Consider the following 20,109-nt stretch of genomic DNA (forward strand, 5'->3'; position numbering starts at 1 on the left):
GAACATTTTCTGCCAAGGCCACCTCCAATACAAACATGTACACACACCAGTCCGTGCTATACATAGAACTTGGCCTTGAATACTAAAATCTATTTGCCATACCATGGAACAAATGTGTTTTCATTCTCTTGATTAAAATAACAGGAAATGTCATCATTCTTGAAGTCATGGTATTTATAACAGAAATATAACCACAAGTGTATATATATATATATATATATATATATATATATAAAACTTTGGAAACTCTTGCCAGGCATCTGGTACCACCCCTGGGTTGGGATAAAAACTCCTGCACTTGAGAATCTTACCTCTCAAGCAATTACTCTGAAGATCCAATCCAAGAGGACTAAAAATGTCTAGAGAAGAAGTCCTCTATAACTTCCAGCCTGGAAGGGCCTCTGCCTCTTGAGCTAGTCTGGCAGGTCATGGAAATTCTACTCTGGAGCTGGGGATACAAGAGAAATATTTTTTTCAGTATTTACTTTGACCAGTGAAATAGCTATGACAGATTTTTTTCTTTTCACCAAGACCCGAAGTGACATTTTAAAGGAGAAACCACTCTTTGGGTACCATAGAGTCTTTTAAAAACAATATTAGAATAAGAGCTCAAAGGAGTGTCTGCTCAAGCACAGCTGTCCAAAGCTTCATATTTCAAAAAGGATTTGGCCACTTTAATGCAGACAGGAGTCAGGACTGCTCATTTCAGCCTCTTCCCTGTTGGATCTACTTCTTCCTATTCAGATAACGTCAGATCCAAACCTAGTGACAGCCTCTCAGTTCAAGGGCAATTTTTGCCCGTTTTGCTGTTAAATGCATGCTAAATTGCAGCATTGCTCCTTTTTTTCCCCCCATATTTATGCTTTGTTTTTGCAACTGCTTATGAGATCTGTAAGGTCAAGGGTCACATCTTGAGCTCTGTTATTTCTTGCCGAGTTGTGTTTGTCGTGGTAAACTCCCAGGAAATAGTTGCTGAATGGACGAATGAATGAAAGAATGACAAAAACTGGAGAGCAGTGGTAGGTGAGTCGCCAGGCAGCCTGGTAAAGAGGATTACAAAACTCAGGTCAGATTAGCAGGAAAGGTGGTGTAGGGACAAGAATGTTTCATTTGAGCTGCAGACATGGATCCTAGGCCTAGGTTGCCTTGCTTGGCTTCACTCATTCAACAAATATTTCTTTAAGGGTCTTCCAACGAGCCAGGCTGGAGTTGTAGCAGACCCTGAATGAGATCAAGTCCCCTCCCTCCAAGTGTTGTAGTGGTAGGGAGGGGGCTATGAGGAGACCAGGGATGGCAGGAGATATGATAATGATGAGCGCTGGGCACATGGAGCAGAGAAGGGGCTTCTATGTTAGACTGGTTTCCAGGAAAGCTTCCTGAAGAGAAGGGTTTTGATTCAAATCTTGAATAAGTTTTTGGCTAGATGAGATTGATTGGAAAGAACATTATAGGTAGAGGGACTAGCATGTGGGGATGTTCCAAACCATATAATAGGAGGTTGCATTTGAGAACTAAAGTCTCAGCTGAAAGGCCAGGGGTGGCCAGAGCTGAAGTTAAAGAGGTAGTCTTGAGGTGCCTTGCAGAGGGCCTTGTGGCAGTGTGATTTAGAGCTAAAGAGCAGAGGTTTAGAAATCAGACAGAACTGAGTTCAAGTCACAGCTCTTATACTTACTAGCCACGTAGCAGTAACTGTTCTTTTTTTTTTTACCCAGAAATCAAGTCTTGATTTCTTTAGCACAGTGTCTGTCTAGCTCTATCACTTATCTGTTGCTGCATAACAAATTATCCCAAACCATAACAGCTTAAAACAACACGGCTTTATTAAATTCTCAAGTACCTGTGGGTCTGGAATCTGAGCCCTGCTTAGTGAGGGTCCTCTGCTTCAGGGTCTCTCACAAGGCTGTAGTCAGAGTGTCAGCCAGAGCTAATGCGCCATCTCAAGACATGACTGGGGAAGGATCCACTTCCAAGCTCACTTACATGATTGCTGGCAGTGCCTTACAGATGTTGGCCAGAGCCTGCCCTCGGTTCCTTGCTATGTGGGCCTTTCCAGCATAATGGCTTGCTTCATCAAAGCCAGGGAGAGAGAGTCTGCTAGCAAGACAGATTTAGCCTAATCATTGAAATGATTTCTTATCCCTATTGCCACATTCTTTGGTTTAGAAGTTACTAGGCCAGCCTACTACTGCAGGGGAAGAGATTATGCAAGGGAGTGAACATCAGACACTGGGGATCATTGGGAGCCATCGTAGGGTCTACCTGACCCACTAACTTATGGCTTATCACCACTAAATAAATGTTAACTATTATTATTCTCAGTTGAGAGATTTGCAAAAGCTACAGAAAGCCAGTGAAGGATTTCATATCAAGGAGTAACTTTAGGTGACCTTGGGCAAGTCAAGTCACCTCATGTCTTTGAGCTTCTAATTCCTCCTCAGTACAATGAAAATATCTGTCTCCAAAAGAAAGAACATGTATGCAAACACAAATACATTTTTGTAACACCAAATATACAAAATCTCCACAGTCTGAGGAAGCAAACTGCTTTGGGGCAATTTTCCATTTTGTGTTGATTCTGTGAGTCTCACAGTCTGATCTTTTCAAGGTTTTCAGGGTTTGTCCCTGTGGGCCGGTAAGGATTTGTATAACTGGAATAAACACCCACAAAAAGAAATCTGTTTTTTGAGCATCCCTTAAGGCATTTCCAAAGGTTTGCTTTTCCCTTCTTTTTAAATACCTTTGCTTCCAAGGACCCCATGGGGGTCCCGAGAGAGAAAACAGTCTATCTGGGAAATATCAGGCTCTTGATAGTAAAATTGGTAATAAAATCTCGTCGGGCTCCTGGAGCTTCGCAGCGGGGATGTTTATGGTAGATGGGGTTCCCAAACACCCTCGCAGCTGGTTTGGAGGTTGTGCGATTTCCAGTCCCGTGGAGAGCTCGGGTTACCACCTCCGTGGACGCTGTCAAGGGCAGCTTCCGTGCCCGCGGGGAGCGGGCGAGAGACCCGGGGTCCCTCCACCGTGGCGCCTGACCCATTTCTGCTTGGTGTCCAAACCGGATGCCTCATTCCATGCCCCAAACAGAGCTGATCACACACTGTCGCGTTTCAAGGCCTTCCCGGGTGCGGTTTTCCCCGGGGAAGGTAAACAACGCTCTTGACCCGAACTGGCAGGCATTTCGGCCCGGTGGCCCAGTCCTCCCGTGCGGTCCAGCTCTCCCGGGAGGCGGCCTTCGGGAGGGGGACGGAATTTAGGAGTCAGCCCCCCGGCTTCATACAAAGGCGCGCTTCTCCTCAGCGTCTCTGGGTGGAGCGATGAGGCCGAGGAAGCTGTGGCTACGACACAGCAAAAGTGCCTTTTGCTTCTCGGCCCGAGAGCCAGACCTCGAGGGCGAGGGGCGCCCGGCACCCCAGGGCAGGGCACCATCCTCGCCTTGCCAGCCTGGCGGGGCACTTCGCGCCAGCCAGCAGCTGCACAAGCTGCCGCGAGGTCCCCCTTGGCGCTGAGGTCATCTCCTGCAGCGCTGCTGCCTTCGGACCGTGCGGGCCATTTGGTCCCGGAGGCAGGAGTCGCCGGCACCCCTGGGCAGCCCCGAGAGGAGGGTGAGGGTGACCCCGCGAGCTCTCGGGGAGCGGAGGCGGAGGAGAAGTGGTTCCGACCACCCCTGGCCGGGATGTTTCACCCCGCCAGCGCCGCGGGTCCGGTGACCACTGCCTTAGAAAACTTAAACGAGAACCAGATGTGGTGGCCGCTGTCGAACTTTCTCAGAACTGGCGATTGGTCCCGGGGCCAGGGCCGCAGCCAATCATCGCTCTGGGAGGGCCCGGAGTCCCGCCCCGCCCGGGACCCCGCCGGGATCCAGGTTGGAGGCCAGCGCGGCGGGGCTAGTGGGCTGGCTGGCGGGGCAGGGACGCGCTCTGCCGCGGGACAGCCCAGGGCCGAGAGAGCATGCGGGGGGACCGGGCGGACGGGCGGCCCGCGCTGCCGCCGCCGCCGCCGATGCTGCTGCTGCTGCTGCTGCTGCTGCTGTCCCGGGCCGCGGCGCTGCACCCGGGCGAGCTATTCCCCTACGGGCAGTCGCGAGGGGACCAGCTCCTGCAGGAAGGCGACGACGAAAGCTCGGCTGCCGTGAAGCTGGCGCTTCCCCTGCGCTTCTATGAAGCCCAATTCAGCGAACTCTACGTAAGTTTAGCTTCTTCCTGGTGCGGGATTCTGCAGATTTCTTGCAGCTTCTGAACAGGCGTCAGTGTAGTGCGGCTCTCAGCGAACCCCTGCCTTCCGAAGGGAGGAAATAGTCCGCACAGTCGGCTGTCCCCGAGCGCCCTCGGGGTGGGACCTGGCTTTGCAGCGATGCTGTTGCCGGACCACTGCTTTTCCCTGCTTCAGGGGGGCGGGGGAAGGGGGTAAGAATTGTTCGCAGCCGCATAAGAGTCCCAGGCAGAAAAGAAGGTGGGATTGCTAAGCCGGCCAGTGGGGTTTCCAGTTAGGACAGCGAGGAGGCTGTGCACTTCTATAGAGCTGGGTGTTCCCTCCTCCGACCCGTAGCTTTTTTCCAGGGTTGTGCGGGAGATGAGAAGATAACGTGAACGAGTTTTAGGGCTCCTGGACCTATTGCACCGCGCTTGTGGGGTAGGGGTGACGGGTGGGACGCCGGTTGAAGTTGCGCTGGTCGCCCTGAACCAGGAGTCGGGCTCCCAGCCGATGGGGAAGGGGAAACTTCATGCCCGGGGCGGTTCCCTTCCCTCTTTACGGAGCCAGGGTGGGCGCTCGCGTCCGGACCTGTGGTGGCCCTCCTTGGGCTTCCTGCAACGTACGCGACCGTCACACTTTTGTCCCGCTCGTCCCCCAGGTGGTCACCAACGGCATCATCTCCACCCAGGACTTCCCCAGGGAGACCCAGTATGTGGACGATGATTTCCCCACAGACTTCCCGGCCATCGCCCCTTTCCTGGCCGACATCGACACGAGTCACGGCAGGGGCCGGGTCCTTTACCGCGAGGACACCTCCCCGGCGGTGCTGGGCCTGGCCGCCCGCTACGTGCGTGCAGGCTTCCCGCGCTCCGGCGCGCACTTCGCCCCCACCCACGCCTTCCTGGCTACCTGGGAGCAGGTGGGCGCCTACGAGGAGGCCACGCGCTGGGCCCCGCCCTCGGGAGAGGTAAGCGACCAGGGATGCTTGCTTGGCCTCTGTGCCAACCGAGGAAATGGGCTTGGCTTCTGGGCTGGAACCCAGGGACTGGCTTGAAATTTTTCCGGAGTCTGCTCTCCCGCTAAATCTGATGTATAGTTTGGCGGCACCAGGGCTGAAGTGGCTCGGAAGTGAAGAAGGCTGTTTTCTCCAAGCTTTCTCTGAGGGTCTGAGAGGTCACTCTTGCAAGGAGAACTGCTTAAGGGATGTGAGTGCCCCAGTGCAGATGCAGAAGGGGTTTATGGTTTGATTGTTTTAGAATCATCTCGTATATACAAGAATTATTTCTAATTATATGTTCAGTGAAGGAAAAACATCAGGAAATGCTGGCAATTTTTAAAAGAACAACCATTCATTTTCCTGCCACTCAAAGACAACCACTGTTAAACAGTTTCGTGTGCATCTGCCAGGGCTTTTTCCTATCCATATCTGTATCTATCACTGTCTATTAATGATGAGTTCACATTGCACATACGGCTTTGTAACTTTTTTTCACCAATTAGTAAATTGTGAATATGTTTAGCTGTCAATAAATATACTTCTACAACATCACTGTTAATGTTTGCATATATTCCATCCGGTGGATTTCTCATTGTGCCCAGTGGTCAGCAAGGTTATTTCCAATTTTTCTCATTATAAATTTGTGAAGCACTTTTTCTTTCTTAAGCTAAATCTTTGTACCATGTCACTAGTTGACATTCCAGGAAGCGGAACTGGTGGGCCAGAGTGATGCATTTTTTATAAGGTTTTAATAGCCTTTGCCAAATTGCCCTCCAGGTACCAGTTCACATGCTCCGTACTTTACAGGAGACTGCCCTTGATTCCTTGTATAGTCTCTACCTGAGAAAGTGAAATAGCGTAAGCGCCCAGTCATTAGTCTTGGCAGCAACATTTGAGGTACTCCAAATGGACATCAGGTGGCGCCAGGGTGGCTTGGCAAAAGGGGAGCTGCCTCACTCCTGGGGTAGGTAAGGGCTTCCTCCTATGAAATTAGACCTGAATCTAAAATGTCAACTCTAAAGGCTGAAACTCTTTGAGTTTATCTCTATTTTAACTCATCAAAATGATTCTTAGCTATAGAAAGATGACACATATCCTCCGTAGGTTCAGGGAGATTAACTAGCTTGCCCAGTCTCAGTGAGTGATTCAAGATGGTGGCCATTCTTATTCTGTGCTCCCTGAGTAAGAGGAATATTTCCTAAAGGCTTTACTAAGCAAAGAAGATCTAGAAATAAAAATGATTTGAATTGATTTTTGCCATTCATTTTATTTTGGGTCAGGCAACATCTAGTTTTGTTTATTGCATAATCTTTTAATGCATAGGTTTGACATTTCAGTTATTCAATTCAACAGAGTACATTCAGTTCAAATAAATAGACTGAGCACCTTCTTTTTTTTAAAAAAATTAAATTTTATATTGGAGTATAGCCGATTAACAATGTTGTGATAGCTTCAGGTGCACAGCAAAGCAACCCAGCCATACATATAGATGTGTCCATTCTCCCCCAAACTCTCCTCCCATCCAGACTGCCACATAACATTGAGCAGAGTTCCCTGTGCTGTACAGTAGGTCCTTGTTGGTTATCCATTTTAAATATAGCAGTGTGTACATGTCAGACTCAGACTCCCTAATTATCCCTTCCCCCCTGGTAACCATAAGCTTGTTCTCTAAGTCATTTATACAATGGAATATTACTCAGCCACTAAAAAGAATGAAATAATGCCATTTGCGGCAACATGGATGGACCTAGAGATTGTCATACTGAGTGAAGTAAGTCAGAAAGAGAAAGAGAAATATCGTATGCTATCGCTTATATGTGGAATCTAAAAAAAAATGATACAAATGAACTTATTTATAAAACAGGAACAGACACAGACTTTGAGCACCTTCTTTGTTCAGGGCATTGGTCTAGGTGGAGGGTTGGAGAAATGAATAAGGTATGTTGCATTCATTAATTCACTTTTGTCCATAAGTTTAAAAAGCATTTAAAGTTTAACATACCTATAATACAAAGTTTAGAAGATAACGTTTATAATTTTACTAACCAGAGGTCACCACTGCTAGTATTTTATTGTGTTTTCTTCCAGTCTTCTTTTCTAAACATATATCTTATATGTGACATATTCATATATGTATGTGTATATAAGTAATTTATATTTAAACATAGTTGAGATTTATTCATCCAACAAACTTTTTTGCACTTACTGTATGTCAGGGCATGTAGAGACTGTGAAAGGACACATTCTTTACTCCTAAGGATGTCATAGTTTAATAGGGATATTGATTATTATTCAGTATGATAAGTGAAGTAGCATCTTGACTTAAGGAGACTAACTCTATCCCTCCCTTGTTAGGGGACCTGATCTGGGAAAGTTTCAGTGAGCAATTGTCTTTGCATCTGAGTTGACTAGAGTAGAACATTCCCAATAGAAGAGGTAGCATATGACATATCACCCATGGACTATATTGTATAATGTGTTTGGGGCATTCCATGTGGTATCTTATTACTGAAGAGGAAGGGTTGTGGGACATGAGGCTGGGAAGGCCATGGAGCAGGGGCAGATCATGCTATGCTAGGAGTTTGGACTTGGTTCTTTGGCATTGGGCAGCTTTTGAAGAATTTTAAACAGAAGTTTTTTGTTGTTTTTTTATTTTTTTTATTTTTTGCGGTACGCGGGCCTCTCACTGTTGCGGCCCCTCCCGTTGCGGAGCACAGGCTCCGGACGCGCAGGCTCAGTGGCCATGGCTCACGGGCCCAGCCGCTCCGCAGCATGTGGGATCCTCCCGGACCGGGGCACGAACCCGTGTGCCCTGCATCGGCAGGCGGACTCTCAACCACTGTGCCACCAGGGAAACCCTGTTATTTTATTTTTTAAAGAGAGCTCTTTTTGATTGTATTGAGAAGGTAAGGGTTCAATGGAAAGACTGACTGCTTAGACAATTATTATATATGTTGTTTATTCAGGATATCTTATTAATTCTTATAATAACATTTTATCATGCTGTCTTCCCACAACAATGCTGCATGTTTAAGATAAGTACAGCAAGACTTACTCTTTGCCATTACCTAGTAAGTTAAGGCAATTGTCTAGAATTCTGTACGTAGTGAGGCAAAGGCAGGTTTAGAATACAGATTTCTTGATTCTTAGGTTTCTGTCATTGTTGCTTTTACCCAGACTTTTCATGCAGGACCCATTTCCTTGGCACAAGTGATGTAGGTAGACACAACAATAGTTGTACCTTTTCCAAAGACTTGCAATAAATGAGGTTTTTTTTATTGTCTCAATGTGATCTTTGTACCAGAAGAGTCCTTGGAACCATATTTCTTTCAAAGGAAGAATGAATTTGGAATGAAATTTTCCAAGGACACTATCGACTCCTTATTACTTCCAAATTAGTATGCCAGTGCTCTTAAGTGAATTCAGCTGCATCTATCTTATTTTTTCAACAGAGAAAGACAACGTTGAGCTGAGTGAGAGGAATCGGAGAGAGGAGCAGTTGCACAGAATCTCTGGGGTGATGAGGTCACACTAGAGCTTTAGTATTCCAATTTTATCAGGGCTTATTTGAAACTGAAAATTATAATACAGACAAGGTGACTTTAATTACTTTTCTCGGTTTCATCTGCAGCATGGGAATAATGCTTCTGATGTGAAGATAATGACAATAAAAACATTTTGAAAGAAGTGGTTTATGAAAGGTTATCCAGTGACTTTGGAAGCAATGATCCAGCCTCAGTCTTAGTTTCCTAATCTGTAAAATGAAGTAGCAATGCCCACCTTACAGGACTGTTGTGAGAATTCACTAAGGTGACATTTTAAAGTAGCCATTATGGTCCCTTAGACTTAGCAAGTGCATATGCCCAGCCAATCTGTGTTCCCCTACATTGGGTTGATGGGACCAGATTCTGGTTCTTTTATTTCTCTATTTCTCTGTCTTGTAAGGATGCTGTGATGTAAGTCTTCTACTTAAGGACTCTTTAAATACAAGCTTTTCTAAATTGCAACTTCTGTCTAGGCCTTTTTATGGTGGGGGCAGAGTGGAGGAAGATTTGTAGAATCCATCTCTTACTTTTCTAATTAAAATCAATCTTCAGACATTGCCATATGCTGAGTTGGCTTCAGAATTTGTTTCATTTAGAAAGGAGATATTCTGTTTGGAGAGAGGATGTTTCTGTAATTACCCACATTGAAGTTTCTTCTGAATACTTTGAAGAGCTCTGTGACATGAGTTCTCGTTTTGATAATTCTTTGGAGATAGATTTTGGCAAGCAATAATCAACTTTGCTTGAAGGACTGTGTGAATTCTACATGGCCTTCTTAAACCTTGGCATACTAACTTCATGTTGCAGAGTTACTGGAAACGAAGATATCAAAGGAATGGCATCTTTACCATTTAAAACTATTTCAGATGTTGCCCTTTCTCGCCGTGGATGTTCGTGGTGGGTGTGACAGGATGTGGTACCTGATATTGCAGGAATGTCAAGGTGTTACTGCATCTAAAAACATATCACCAAATGGTGTTTATCAACTCACTCAATCTGAGACTCCTTGAACTGTCATAGGTACTTCACAGAGCAAAGTCACGGTATTGACCTTCAAAGAACTTATGGGCGGGAGACATACTGCCCATATGTTTACTTTAGCTGTGTTTTTTTTTTTTTCGGGGGTGGGGTAGGTGAGACTGTTGTTTTGTTGTTGTTTGAAGGATGAAGGGGGATAGGGAACTGGGCTACATAGATCTGTGTGGTATGGTACAGGGAATGCATTGTTGACCTGTATTAAGTTGGGCTGAAAGAATGGATATTGAGAATGGGGCAGCAGGACAGATTGTTCTGGCCTAGGATGTGTCCTGGGAGAAGGCCAAGAGAGCTGAGGCTGGAGAAATGGATGAAGGTAGGTGTGGGGCAGTAACATAAGATGAGCAGAAGACTTCCCAATGGAGGTTTCACCATGGGGAGTGAGGCATGCTGACTTGTTTCAAGGAATGATAGTCATTGACAGAGACGGTTGGATCCAGAGAGAAAAGCAGGACATGGTTGTAGCTTTTTGAGCTCTGAAGCTGAGGTCCAGAAGAGGGGAGGTCTACAGTCTACCTGAAAGAGTTTAGCCTCTGTCTGAGATATAGCCATGCAGACATAGAGAACAGAGACATATATGGAAATTGGTTAAAGAAATGCTGACGTTTTGCTAAAGACTAAGTGTCAGGAAGGTTATACTATTAGCGATGTGATAGTACTGAGCACTTATTTTTGAATTTTTTGGCAGGATCTGTAGGATTTAGGGAAGAAAAAAATGAACGCGGGAAAATCTTGCATATGACAGTGACCTATAGGTAACGGGAGATGGAGAAATACACTAAGGAATGGAGATTCCTCTTCACACCGAACACTGGAGGCCAGGAGTCAACGATGCTATGACTGTAGAGAGCATGTGACCCTAGAGAAGACAGGGAAGAGAATTTTGGGACGTGTGTAGGAGACACCCTACTTCTTAATTTTCATTGTAGTTTTTGTAAACCACTCGAGGCAAACCCCTTTGGGACATGGGTGGCACCGCTGTGATTTTTTGGCCAGATGGCTGAAATCAGTTAAATCAGTTGCAAAAATCAGGAGCTCATTGAGGGGCATGTTTCCTATTTATCAACTCAAGTCAACACTGATTAGCAACGTCCCACACCTGGGAGGGAGAGCCCAGCGCTGCCTGATTTCTGCCGAGGGCTCTGGCTTTTCTCTCTTTCTGATAACAGGATGGCAGATCTTGAAGCTCCGCAGCACTGGCCCTGCTCCTCGTCCCGTGGCGGCCCCTCTCTCCTCCCTGGGATCCTGAGGGCGTTGGGAACTGGTGACCCTTTTGTGGGGTTTGGCAGCCCATCTGAGGCTTTCGCTTCAGGGACAGAGCATGTGGGGTTCTTGCGAAGACTTTTCTCCGGGAATGTGAAGACCTTTCCGGTCTGGAAGCCTGTCAAGTCGTGCTCCTGGGGGAGGAGCCCTGCAGGACATCACGAAGAGGGCTCTTTAGCGATTAGATGTAGAATTTTGTGGAACGGAGAGAACTTTAAAAGTGATCATTTGGTATGCGGGTGGTTTTTAAACAGGCAAACGTTTTTGGCCGGTCTCTGGGATCCTATATTCTATTTAAAATTCTTCTATTTGCCTATTTCGGTGGAGACAAGTAGATTAAATAAATGCTTGCCACCTGTAATAAGTGCTTGTCTCAGGATAGCATATAAAAGACATTGAATACATTTTCATTGAAATGAACTTGCTGACTGGCTGAAAGAATGAATAAAATAAAGTGCTCTATACCCAGACCCCCACAGTAAAAAGCCAGACTCTCCCCTTCACAGCTCTGTTTACTTTTTCCCTCCCCTCCCATCCCCTTCAATTCCTTCACAATCTATGGGACCTCCTTATCTTATAGAATTTCTCTAGACTTAGAACCAGGATTCCTCCTATCTGACGTTTATTGTGGGCAATCAATGCCAGGAACTCCGAAAGCTTTGCTTTTTAAAACAGAATCTGTCTCCTTCCTTAAATACCTTTCTTTCTCTAGTTGAACTTTCTTTGGACTAAAGTAAAACTGAAGTTATTGAATCTCCATTAATCGATGATGTACTGAATAGCATATACTCTGTATAGACATGATACAGGACAGCCTTTGTTTACATTTGGCAGAAGTTATGGCTTCCGAGCTTTGGGAAATTCTAGAAAACATCCCTTGCCTTTTGTTTTTGGAAAAGTCAGGCTTTCCGGATGAAGCAATCAACAACGACAACAGTAACAAATATATGAGCACTGCCCCCTGCCCCCCATCACTAAGTTTCTGAACTTAAAGAAAGAAAGAAAAGCAAAAACCCACGCCAAGCAAGGTGACCTTTTCTGTGTTGGAGATCTAAAAGAAAGTTTGGATAGTATTTTGGTGTTTTTCTGGAAAAGCATTTTAACACCTGAATTTCTTTGTCTTGTAAGCAAACCCTCAAAACTGTACTTTGAAATTAAACATAGGAAAGAAGAATCAACACTAGGAAAGAGCTTGACCACCGTATGGGGAAGGACCCAGGACAGAACAAAATGCAGACCCACGCCTCTTGTTTGCTGTTTCATTTAGTAAAATGTGATGTGCTTCTCTCTGCCTAATCTTGTCTGTCTAGCAAAATGGGGAAACTGTGCTACTTATCAGTAAATAACGTTTCTAGGAGCCACGTTATTTAGGAAGTGGTGGTATTTATAAATACCTCCCCTGCTGCCTGCTAAATTGTAAAAGGAGTGGGATTTAGTGAGAGAGGTGTTCTCAGAGACCTTAATATAACATCTTTTTTTAAGATACTCAAGCACTGTTAACTGATCATTTGGGTGGGCAGAGATAGCTGCATGTAGGTAAAGGCAAAAATGTGTCTTGTTGGGGCTTCCCTGGTGGCGCAGTGGTTGGGGGTCCGCCTGCCGATGCAGGGGACACGGGTTCGTGCCCCGGTCCGGGAAGATCCCACATGCCGCAGAGCGGCTGGGCCCGTGAGCCATGGCCGCTGAGCCTGCATGTCCGGAGCCTGTGCTCCACAGCGGGAGAGGCCACAACAGTGAGAGGCCCGCGTACCGCAAAAAAAAAAAAAAAAAAAAAAAAAATGTGTCTTGTTGAAAATACGAGAGTAAGTTGAATTTTAATGAGTGATTCTATAAGGACCTGGGTGCTGAGTCTGTGGCTAACTCAGGCTCCTGGCCTCTCTTTCTGGTCTGCTTTGGCTTCTGCAGTGTTTATTAATGTTCACAGGCAGCCTCTGCAACGCCTCCCCACCGCAGCCCTTAAGGTGTTGGGCCCACACCCTCCCTTCTGGCCTCCACTACCTCCTCCAGCAGTTCTCCTAGAATCCCAGCCGTGGCTGCTTCCCTGTCCTAAGCTCTGAGACTGTCCTGGGCAGCGGCTGCGTCCTTTGTTCCTTGGCCTCTTTGCACCAAGCATACTGTCGAGTGCTTAATAGGCACCTGGCTGTTTGAAGTAATGTACAAATGAATTAATGAACTGAGTTTACAAACATGGAAGCAGCTAAACAGGCAAAACGAGGTGAGTGCTAACTTGAAACACTAAGATACTGTGGAGGGTCAGGGAACAGCAATAAATCTACAGGGAATTGCAAAACCCCTCAGAGAGGCAGCATTAGAAGGTCAGGAGTGTTTCCAGGCACGGGAAAACGTGAGCAAATGTGCAGAAGCATCAAAGTGCATGGGGCAAATGGGCAATATTAAATAATCGGTGGAGATGCAGGGGATCTGAGCCTGAGAAGAGAGTTTGCAGCTTATAAATCACCTGAGATGGCCGGCCAAGGAGCGGTTGGGACAGCCTGGTGGTGCAGGGCAGGGACCCTGGCCGGCCTGCCACCGCATATTAGTAGCCTGACCTTAGGCAGATCTCTTAGCCCCTATGTCTTTGTTTCCTCATCTGAGACATGAGGGTAGGGTAACTCTGGTGCTGGTGTCAAAAGGTAGATGGGGGCTTCCCTGGTGGTGCAGTGGTTAAGAATCTGCCTACCAATGCAGGGGACATGGGTTCGAGCCCTGGTCCAGGAAGATCCCACATGCCGCAGAGCAACTAAGCCCGTGCACCACAACTACTGAGCCCATGTGCCGCAACTACTGAAGCCCATGTGCCTAGAACCCATGCTCTGCACTCAACAAGAGACGCCACCGCAATGAGAAGCCCGCACACTACAACAAAGAGTAGCCCCCGCTCGCCGCAACTAGAGAAAGCCTGTGTGCAGCAGCGAAGACCCAACACAGCCAAATATAAATAAATAAAATAAATTTATATATAAAAATAAAAGGTGGATGGGAGAGAATAGAGAGTAAGGCTTTGGGAACAGTAAGGAGGCCTTTTGATCAGCCAGTGCCTCATACCACCCCTGCCCATAATGGGCATTTGATAAATAAGTGAATGAGTGAATGAATGAATGAATGAATGATCCAGATGAGTGCCCAGGGCAGAAAACTAGGGCAGTGGCTGTGGGAATGTACAGGTTAATTTTGCTACTTGCTCTCAGCTCTGAAAGAAGTTTGGATGAAAGAAGTTTGAAACCTTAAAAAATAGTTTTATTTTTTGTAACCAGTGTTTTTTTTTACCTATGCATATTTCAACTATTAATCTAAATTGATAAAAGATGATTATAACAATAATATAGCTGATGTAATTATGTTTATAATTTGGAGAGGAAATTTAAAAGAATATTATGTGTAAAAACAATTTAGAGAAATCCTGAGAAGGGGGACAACCCTTTGCATTTATAATGCTTTGGGGTTTCTTTGTTGTTTTTTGTTTGTTTTATTAAGAATATTTTCTTTTTTTTTTTCACAGCTGAATACTTTTCAAGCAGTTTTGGCATCTGATAAGTCTGACACCTACGCCCTCTTTCTTTATCCTGCCAATGGCCTTCAGTTCTTTGGAACCCGCCCCAAAGAATCTTACAATGTCCAGCTCGAGCTTCCAGCCCGCGTGGGCTTCTGCAGAGGGGAGGTCGGTGACCTGAAGAGAGAGGGACCATATTTCAGCTTGACTAGCACTGAACAGTCTGTGAAAAATCTCTACCAGTAAGTAACATGGGGCTTACGCCCTTTCCTGCTGGAATGTAAAGACCCTTAGGAGCTACCTAAACTTGAGTGGCCCTACTCATTAAATATCATCTCCGTGGTTTCTAAGCAAGGGATCAGATCGAAACCAGGAACTAGGCTAGACCCTGGGAGGAGCACGTTGACCAAAATATAAACAGTCTTTTATTTTTCCTGCCCTATTGGCTATAGATACTGGAAACAGAACTCGTGTGTGTGTGTGTGTGTGTGTGTGTGTGTGTGTGTGTGTGTGTGTGTGTGTGTGCACAGCCAGTGAGGCTTGCTATGGAAACCATTGCCCTTGGAACCACATAAAAACACCCAGTAATACAACTGCCCAGGTTGAGGTTTTTCCAGGTTAATCGTTTCACAGCTGGAGACGTTGTGAGTTAGTCTTTTGGACAGATAGGTGTTAAAAGTTAAGAGTAGTGTAATTTGGGGAAAAAAAGGAAAACCAAACAAACAGATTGGCAGATTTTTGGAAGTCTCAGGATTTCTCAGTGGCTTCATTATCTGAAATCGTCCTGAGGGTTTTCCATGCAATGCCTGGGACCAAGCACATTCCTTAGTCCCATCACATAAACTCACTCTGCTCGTCCACATCGTGCCCAGTATCTGGGTTAGCACCTGTTGATATTTAATAATTTCCAGGCTCTAAAAAAAATCTCTGCTTTTATCCCTTCCATGAATACTGGTCTAGAAGGCAGACAGAGAATACTTTGGTTACCTGGCCTGCCTTGACTCCTCTAAGTTTCGTTACATGATTCCTGGGTATTGGAACATCTTACACTTTTGCATGCCATCTGCTTTACTCAGAGACCAGAGAGCGGGCCCTACAACCAAATAGGGTTACTGAGAGCTGACATTTATTGAGAGCTTACTGTATGCCAACATTGTGCTACACACTTTCCAGAAGTTCTCTTAATTAAAACTCAACAAGAATCTCAGGGGGAAAGTTCTTCTCTTTTCTCAATGTGACACATGAGCTTAGGGAAGTTAAATTGCCTATAATCTCAAAGTTATGAAGTGGCAAAGCCAAAATTCAACCACAAGTCTGGAGCTCTGAACTACTTATTTTATGCTGAATCCTGGCCTGCTTTCCCCTTCTCATGACTCATGTCGGACATCTTTTGAGCTCCACCAAGGTTGCCTTTTTAGTCTTGACTCTGGAGAAAACTTAGCTCCTTATTCTCTCTCCCCTGGTTCCACCCTCCTCTTCTACTCTGGAGCCATAGGTTCTCTGCCTCTCAGGCATTATCGAGAGCTCACCATGGGCCAAGAGCTGGAAAGAGAAAGATGTCTAAGGCCCAGGCCCTGTACGCAAGCAACCTGCACTCTCCTAGAGTAGACAGACAAACAACAGTTCCAGAGCATGGGAGTAAGTGCTAACACCTCCTCAGGGTACAGGAGGCAGTGAGGGCCGAAAAGCCGGAGGGAAAAAGCAGACGTGTTCCCCCACCATAGCCATAATGGCCTCTAAGAACTCACACAGACACACGCACGCACACACGTACACACATACACCACTTCCATTTACCTCCCTCCATGCCTACCTCATCTTTGTCTTTCATGCTTCATAGAAACCTCTGAGTTGCTTGATTGAAAGTGGAAGATATGGGGCCAAAATGACCGTCAGAGGAATTTTTCTTTAGTAGAATCTGTACTTAGTATAAAAACTAAAATAGGGCTTCCCTGGTGGCACAGTGGTTGAGAGTCCGCCTGCTGATGCAGGGGACACGGGTTTGTGCCCTGGTCCGGGAAGATCCCACATGCTGCGGAGTGGCTGGGCCCGTGAGCCATGGCTGCTGAGCCTGTGCGTCCGGAGACTGTGCTCCGCAACGGGAGAGGCCACAACAATGAGAGGCCCGCGTACCGCAAAAAACAAACAAACAAACAAACAAAAAAACTAAAATAAAGTACAAACAACGCTGAGAAATGTGAAAAGTAAAAATTACCCATTCTCACTACTTCAAGTGATAACCATTATTAACAGTCATTCCAGAATTTTAGGTTTATGCAAAACCTTTTTCAAAACCAAAATGGTTCTTTTGTTATACATATGGCATCTTCCCACTTGCTGTCTGTGGGTGTCTTTCAGTAAGATATCTGTTATATTATTATTTGAACGCTATAAAACATGGCATCATATATAGCCTGTATTATTAAGACAATAACTTATTGATGAACATTTAACTTACTTCTGGTTTTTCCTTTTATAGTTATTGTTTCAGTAAACAAAATAATACACATTGCTCAGATGCTCATTTGTCTTAAACATAAATTATTGAAAGTAGAATTGCTGAGAAAGGATATATGCATTGTAACATTTTAATGTATGCTAACCAACTGCCCTTCAGAAACCCTGCACCAACTTACATTCTCACCAGTAAGGAGGGCTGTGATCAACAGTGTCTGTTTCCTACAAGCTTCTAATCTTTCTAGTATTTGTGAATCTGATAGGTGTAAAATGTTCATATTTTCACTGTAATTTCTTTGATTACTAATAAAACCGAACACCTCTTCATATGGTTAATAGCCATTTCTTTGCTATTTTCTATTGAGGTGTTTACAAAGACCTTTAACAAATAAGAAAAAAACCTAGTAAAGATATTTGCTCTCAAATGCTGTGAATATTTTTATCCAGTTGTTCATCTTTAAAGTTAGTTATGATCTAGAAGGTGTAAGTTTAGGGTTGTCAAAGTTATTGGCCTTTTCCTTTATGATTTCAGGTCTTGGTATTATTCTTAGAAAAGCGTTCTCTACCTCCAAATTATAGAAATGTTCCTCAATTTAATCTTCTATTTTACATTTATTCATTTATTTACTTATTTATCTGGTGTGTGTGTGTGTGTGTGTGTGTGTGTTTTATTGAAGTATAGTTGATTTACAATGTTGTATTAGTTTCAGGTGTACAGCAAAGTGATTCAGATTTTTTTTTTTTCGAATTCTTTGCCATTATAGGGTATTACAAGATACTAAATATAGTTCCCTGTGCTATACAGTAGGTCCTTATTGGTTATCTATTTTATATATAGTAGTGTGTATATGTTAATCTCAAACTTCTAATTTATCCCTCCCCGCCTTTCCTCTTTGGTAACCATAAGTTTGTTTTCTATGTCTGTGGGTCTGTTTCTATTTTGTAAACAAGTTCATTTGTATCACTGTTTTTATATTCCACATATAAGTGATATCATGGGATATTTGTCTTTCTCTGCCTGGCTTACTTCACTTAGTATGATAATCTCTAGGTCCATCCATGTTGCTGCAAATGGCATTATTTCATTCTTTTTTATGGTTGAGTAGTATTCCATTGTATATATGTACCACATCTTCTTTATCCGTTCATCTGTCAATGGACATTTATGTTGGTTCCATGTCTTGGCTATTGTAAATAGTGCTGCAATGAACATTGGGGTTCATGTATCTTTTTGAATTATAGTTTTCTCCGAATATATGCCCAGGAGTGAGTGGGATTGCAGGATCATATGGTAGCTCTATTTTTAGTTTTTTAAGGAACCTCCATACTGTTTTCCATAGTGGCTGTTATCAATTTACATTCCCACCAACAGTATAGGAGGGTTCCTTTTTCTCCACACCCTCTCCAGCATTCATTAGTTAAAATTTCAAAAATATGCAGAAAAGTGGAGGGAGTCATCTAGACTTACAAGCTGTTGACATTTTGCCATATTCATCATTTTTTTTCTTTTTTGCATCAGTAATTTAAAGTAAGTGACACACAGCATGCCATTCACTCCTCAATGCTTCAGTATGCATCTCTAACAAATAAAGTTATTCTCCTAGTCAATGGAATTGTTGGGCTTCCCTGGTGGCGCAGTGGTTGAGAGTCCGCCTGCCGATGCAGGGGACACGGGTTCGTGCCCCGGTCTGGGAAGATCCCACATGACGCGGAGCGGCTGGGCCCGTGAGCCATGGCCGCTGGGCCTGCGCATCCAGAGCCTGTGCTCCGCAACGGGAGAGGCCACAACAGTGAGAGGCCCACGTAGTGCAAAAAAAAAAAAAAAAAAAACCACAATGGAATTGTTGTCTTCCTCAAACTTGTCTCATAATTATAAGCTCAGAGGTCATAAATTATATAATCCATAGTGTGTTTGTCATAACTCTTCTTCTGCACATTTAAATATGAATGTACACATTTGTACTTTTTGAGATTATACTTTTCTATCTCCTGGAAGACAGTAGTTACTAAGTACTTATTACATGCAGGGCCCCATGCTGAACATTTTATGTGATTTTCTAACTTAATCCTCCTAACAACCCAGGGAGGAAGGCACTGTCCTCTCATTTTGTAGCCTTGTTTTCCTTTCTAGGAAATAAATTAAGTTCTTTCTGTCGCTAAGCTTTCCAAATGACCTTGGATTTTAGGATAAACTCAAACTGGCTGCTTTCTCATCATGCCCAATGACAAAAGCTAGGGTAGTGATTTATCTTTAATCAGAAGATCATTTTATTTAGCTTTTATCTGTCATAATTTGTATTTTCCTACTCTTTTAAGCTTTTATAGTTTTCTGTTTCTGACTTCAAGAAGAAATTTCACAGCTACAACACCTCTGATGTGATAATAAACTCCACATCCTCAGATCTTCAGAATCTCTCTTATCTTCTTCAGGGTTCCTTGCTTGCTTGCCAAAAAGCACTGGCATTAATTCTTAGAACCTACCAAGTCTACATAACATACCGCACAAAGGATCACAGTTTTGCTTTCTACGCTCCTGTTTCCCTGAACTAATTACAACAGCAGCAGTGGCAACAGCAACAATACGCAAGGGGGTGGGGATTGATTGATTCATTCTTGGAATTGTGTTAAAAATATTATTGCTATAGAAATCCACAGGAATATGATGAGTACCAACCCAAATGAGCAAAAGTCTCTTGCCCTTATATGACTCAGTGAATTTCCTGTTGTCTTATTAGTCATTAACTGATTTCTCATGGACTGACTTTTGAGGAAATCCCACAGCATGAGAGACTTAGAGCCTGGTGTTTGGGCCATATGCCAGAGAGTACAGAAATGGGTGTATTCAAGCCAGCCAGACCCTTTGTTCCTTCAGGTTTTTTCTTATTTGTTTGAAATTGTGTATGGGGTTGTCCTCTTTGGAATGTATCACTGACTAAAGTAACGGATCGCTGGGATATTTGGAAGGCTGAATGGAGCCCGTGTTCTTTTCTAGTGAGGGAAACGCGTGAGCTCCCTGGCTCCAGATGTTTCTGGATACCTCTCACCCGTGACCCGTGGCAGTTTGATTAACTTGCTTTCTTATGTTCCCCTTAATTTTGTTCTACATTGGCTCAACATTTTTGAGACTTAGG

At 44.5% G+C, this 20,109-nt stretch overlaps 1 protein-coding gene across 2 annotated transcripts in view; it reads left to right on the plus strand.

Moving 5' to 3' along the window:
* The first annotated feature begins 3,312 nt into the window (after nt 1–3,312).
* The window catches only part of NID2 (nidogen 2), a 79,568-nt gene continuing 62,771 nt past the window's right edge, over nt 3,313–20,109 (plus strand). For both annotated transcript variants that reach the window (XM_079914459.1, XM_079914460.1), the window contains exons 1-3: nt 3,313–4,182; nt 4,850–5,158; nt 14,531–14,763. In XM_079914459.1, the coding sequence (XP_079770585.1) occupies nt 3,949–4,182; nt 4,850–5,158; nt 14,531–14,763 (776 nt within the window). In that variant the 5' untranslated portion in view covers nt 3,313–3,948. The remainder of the gene's footprint in view (nt 4,183–4,849; nt 5,159–14,530; nt 14,764–20,109) is intronic.

Source organism: Stenella coeruleoalba (assembly GCF_951394435.1).
Source record: "Stenella coeruleoalba genome assembly, chromosome: 2".
Classification (NCBI taxonomy): Eukaryota; Metazoa; Chordata; class Mammalia; order Artiodactyla; family Delphinidae; genus Stenella; species Stenella coeruleoalba.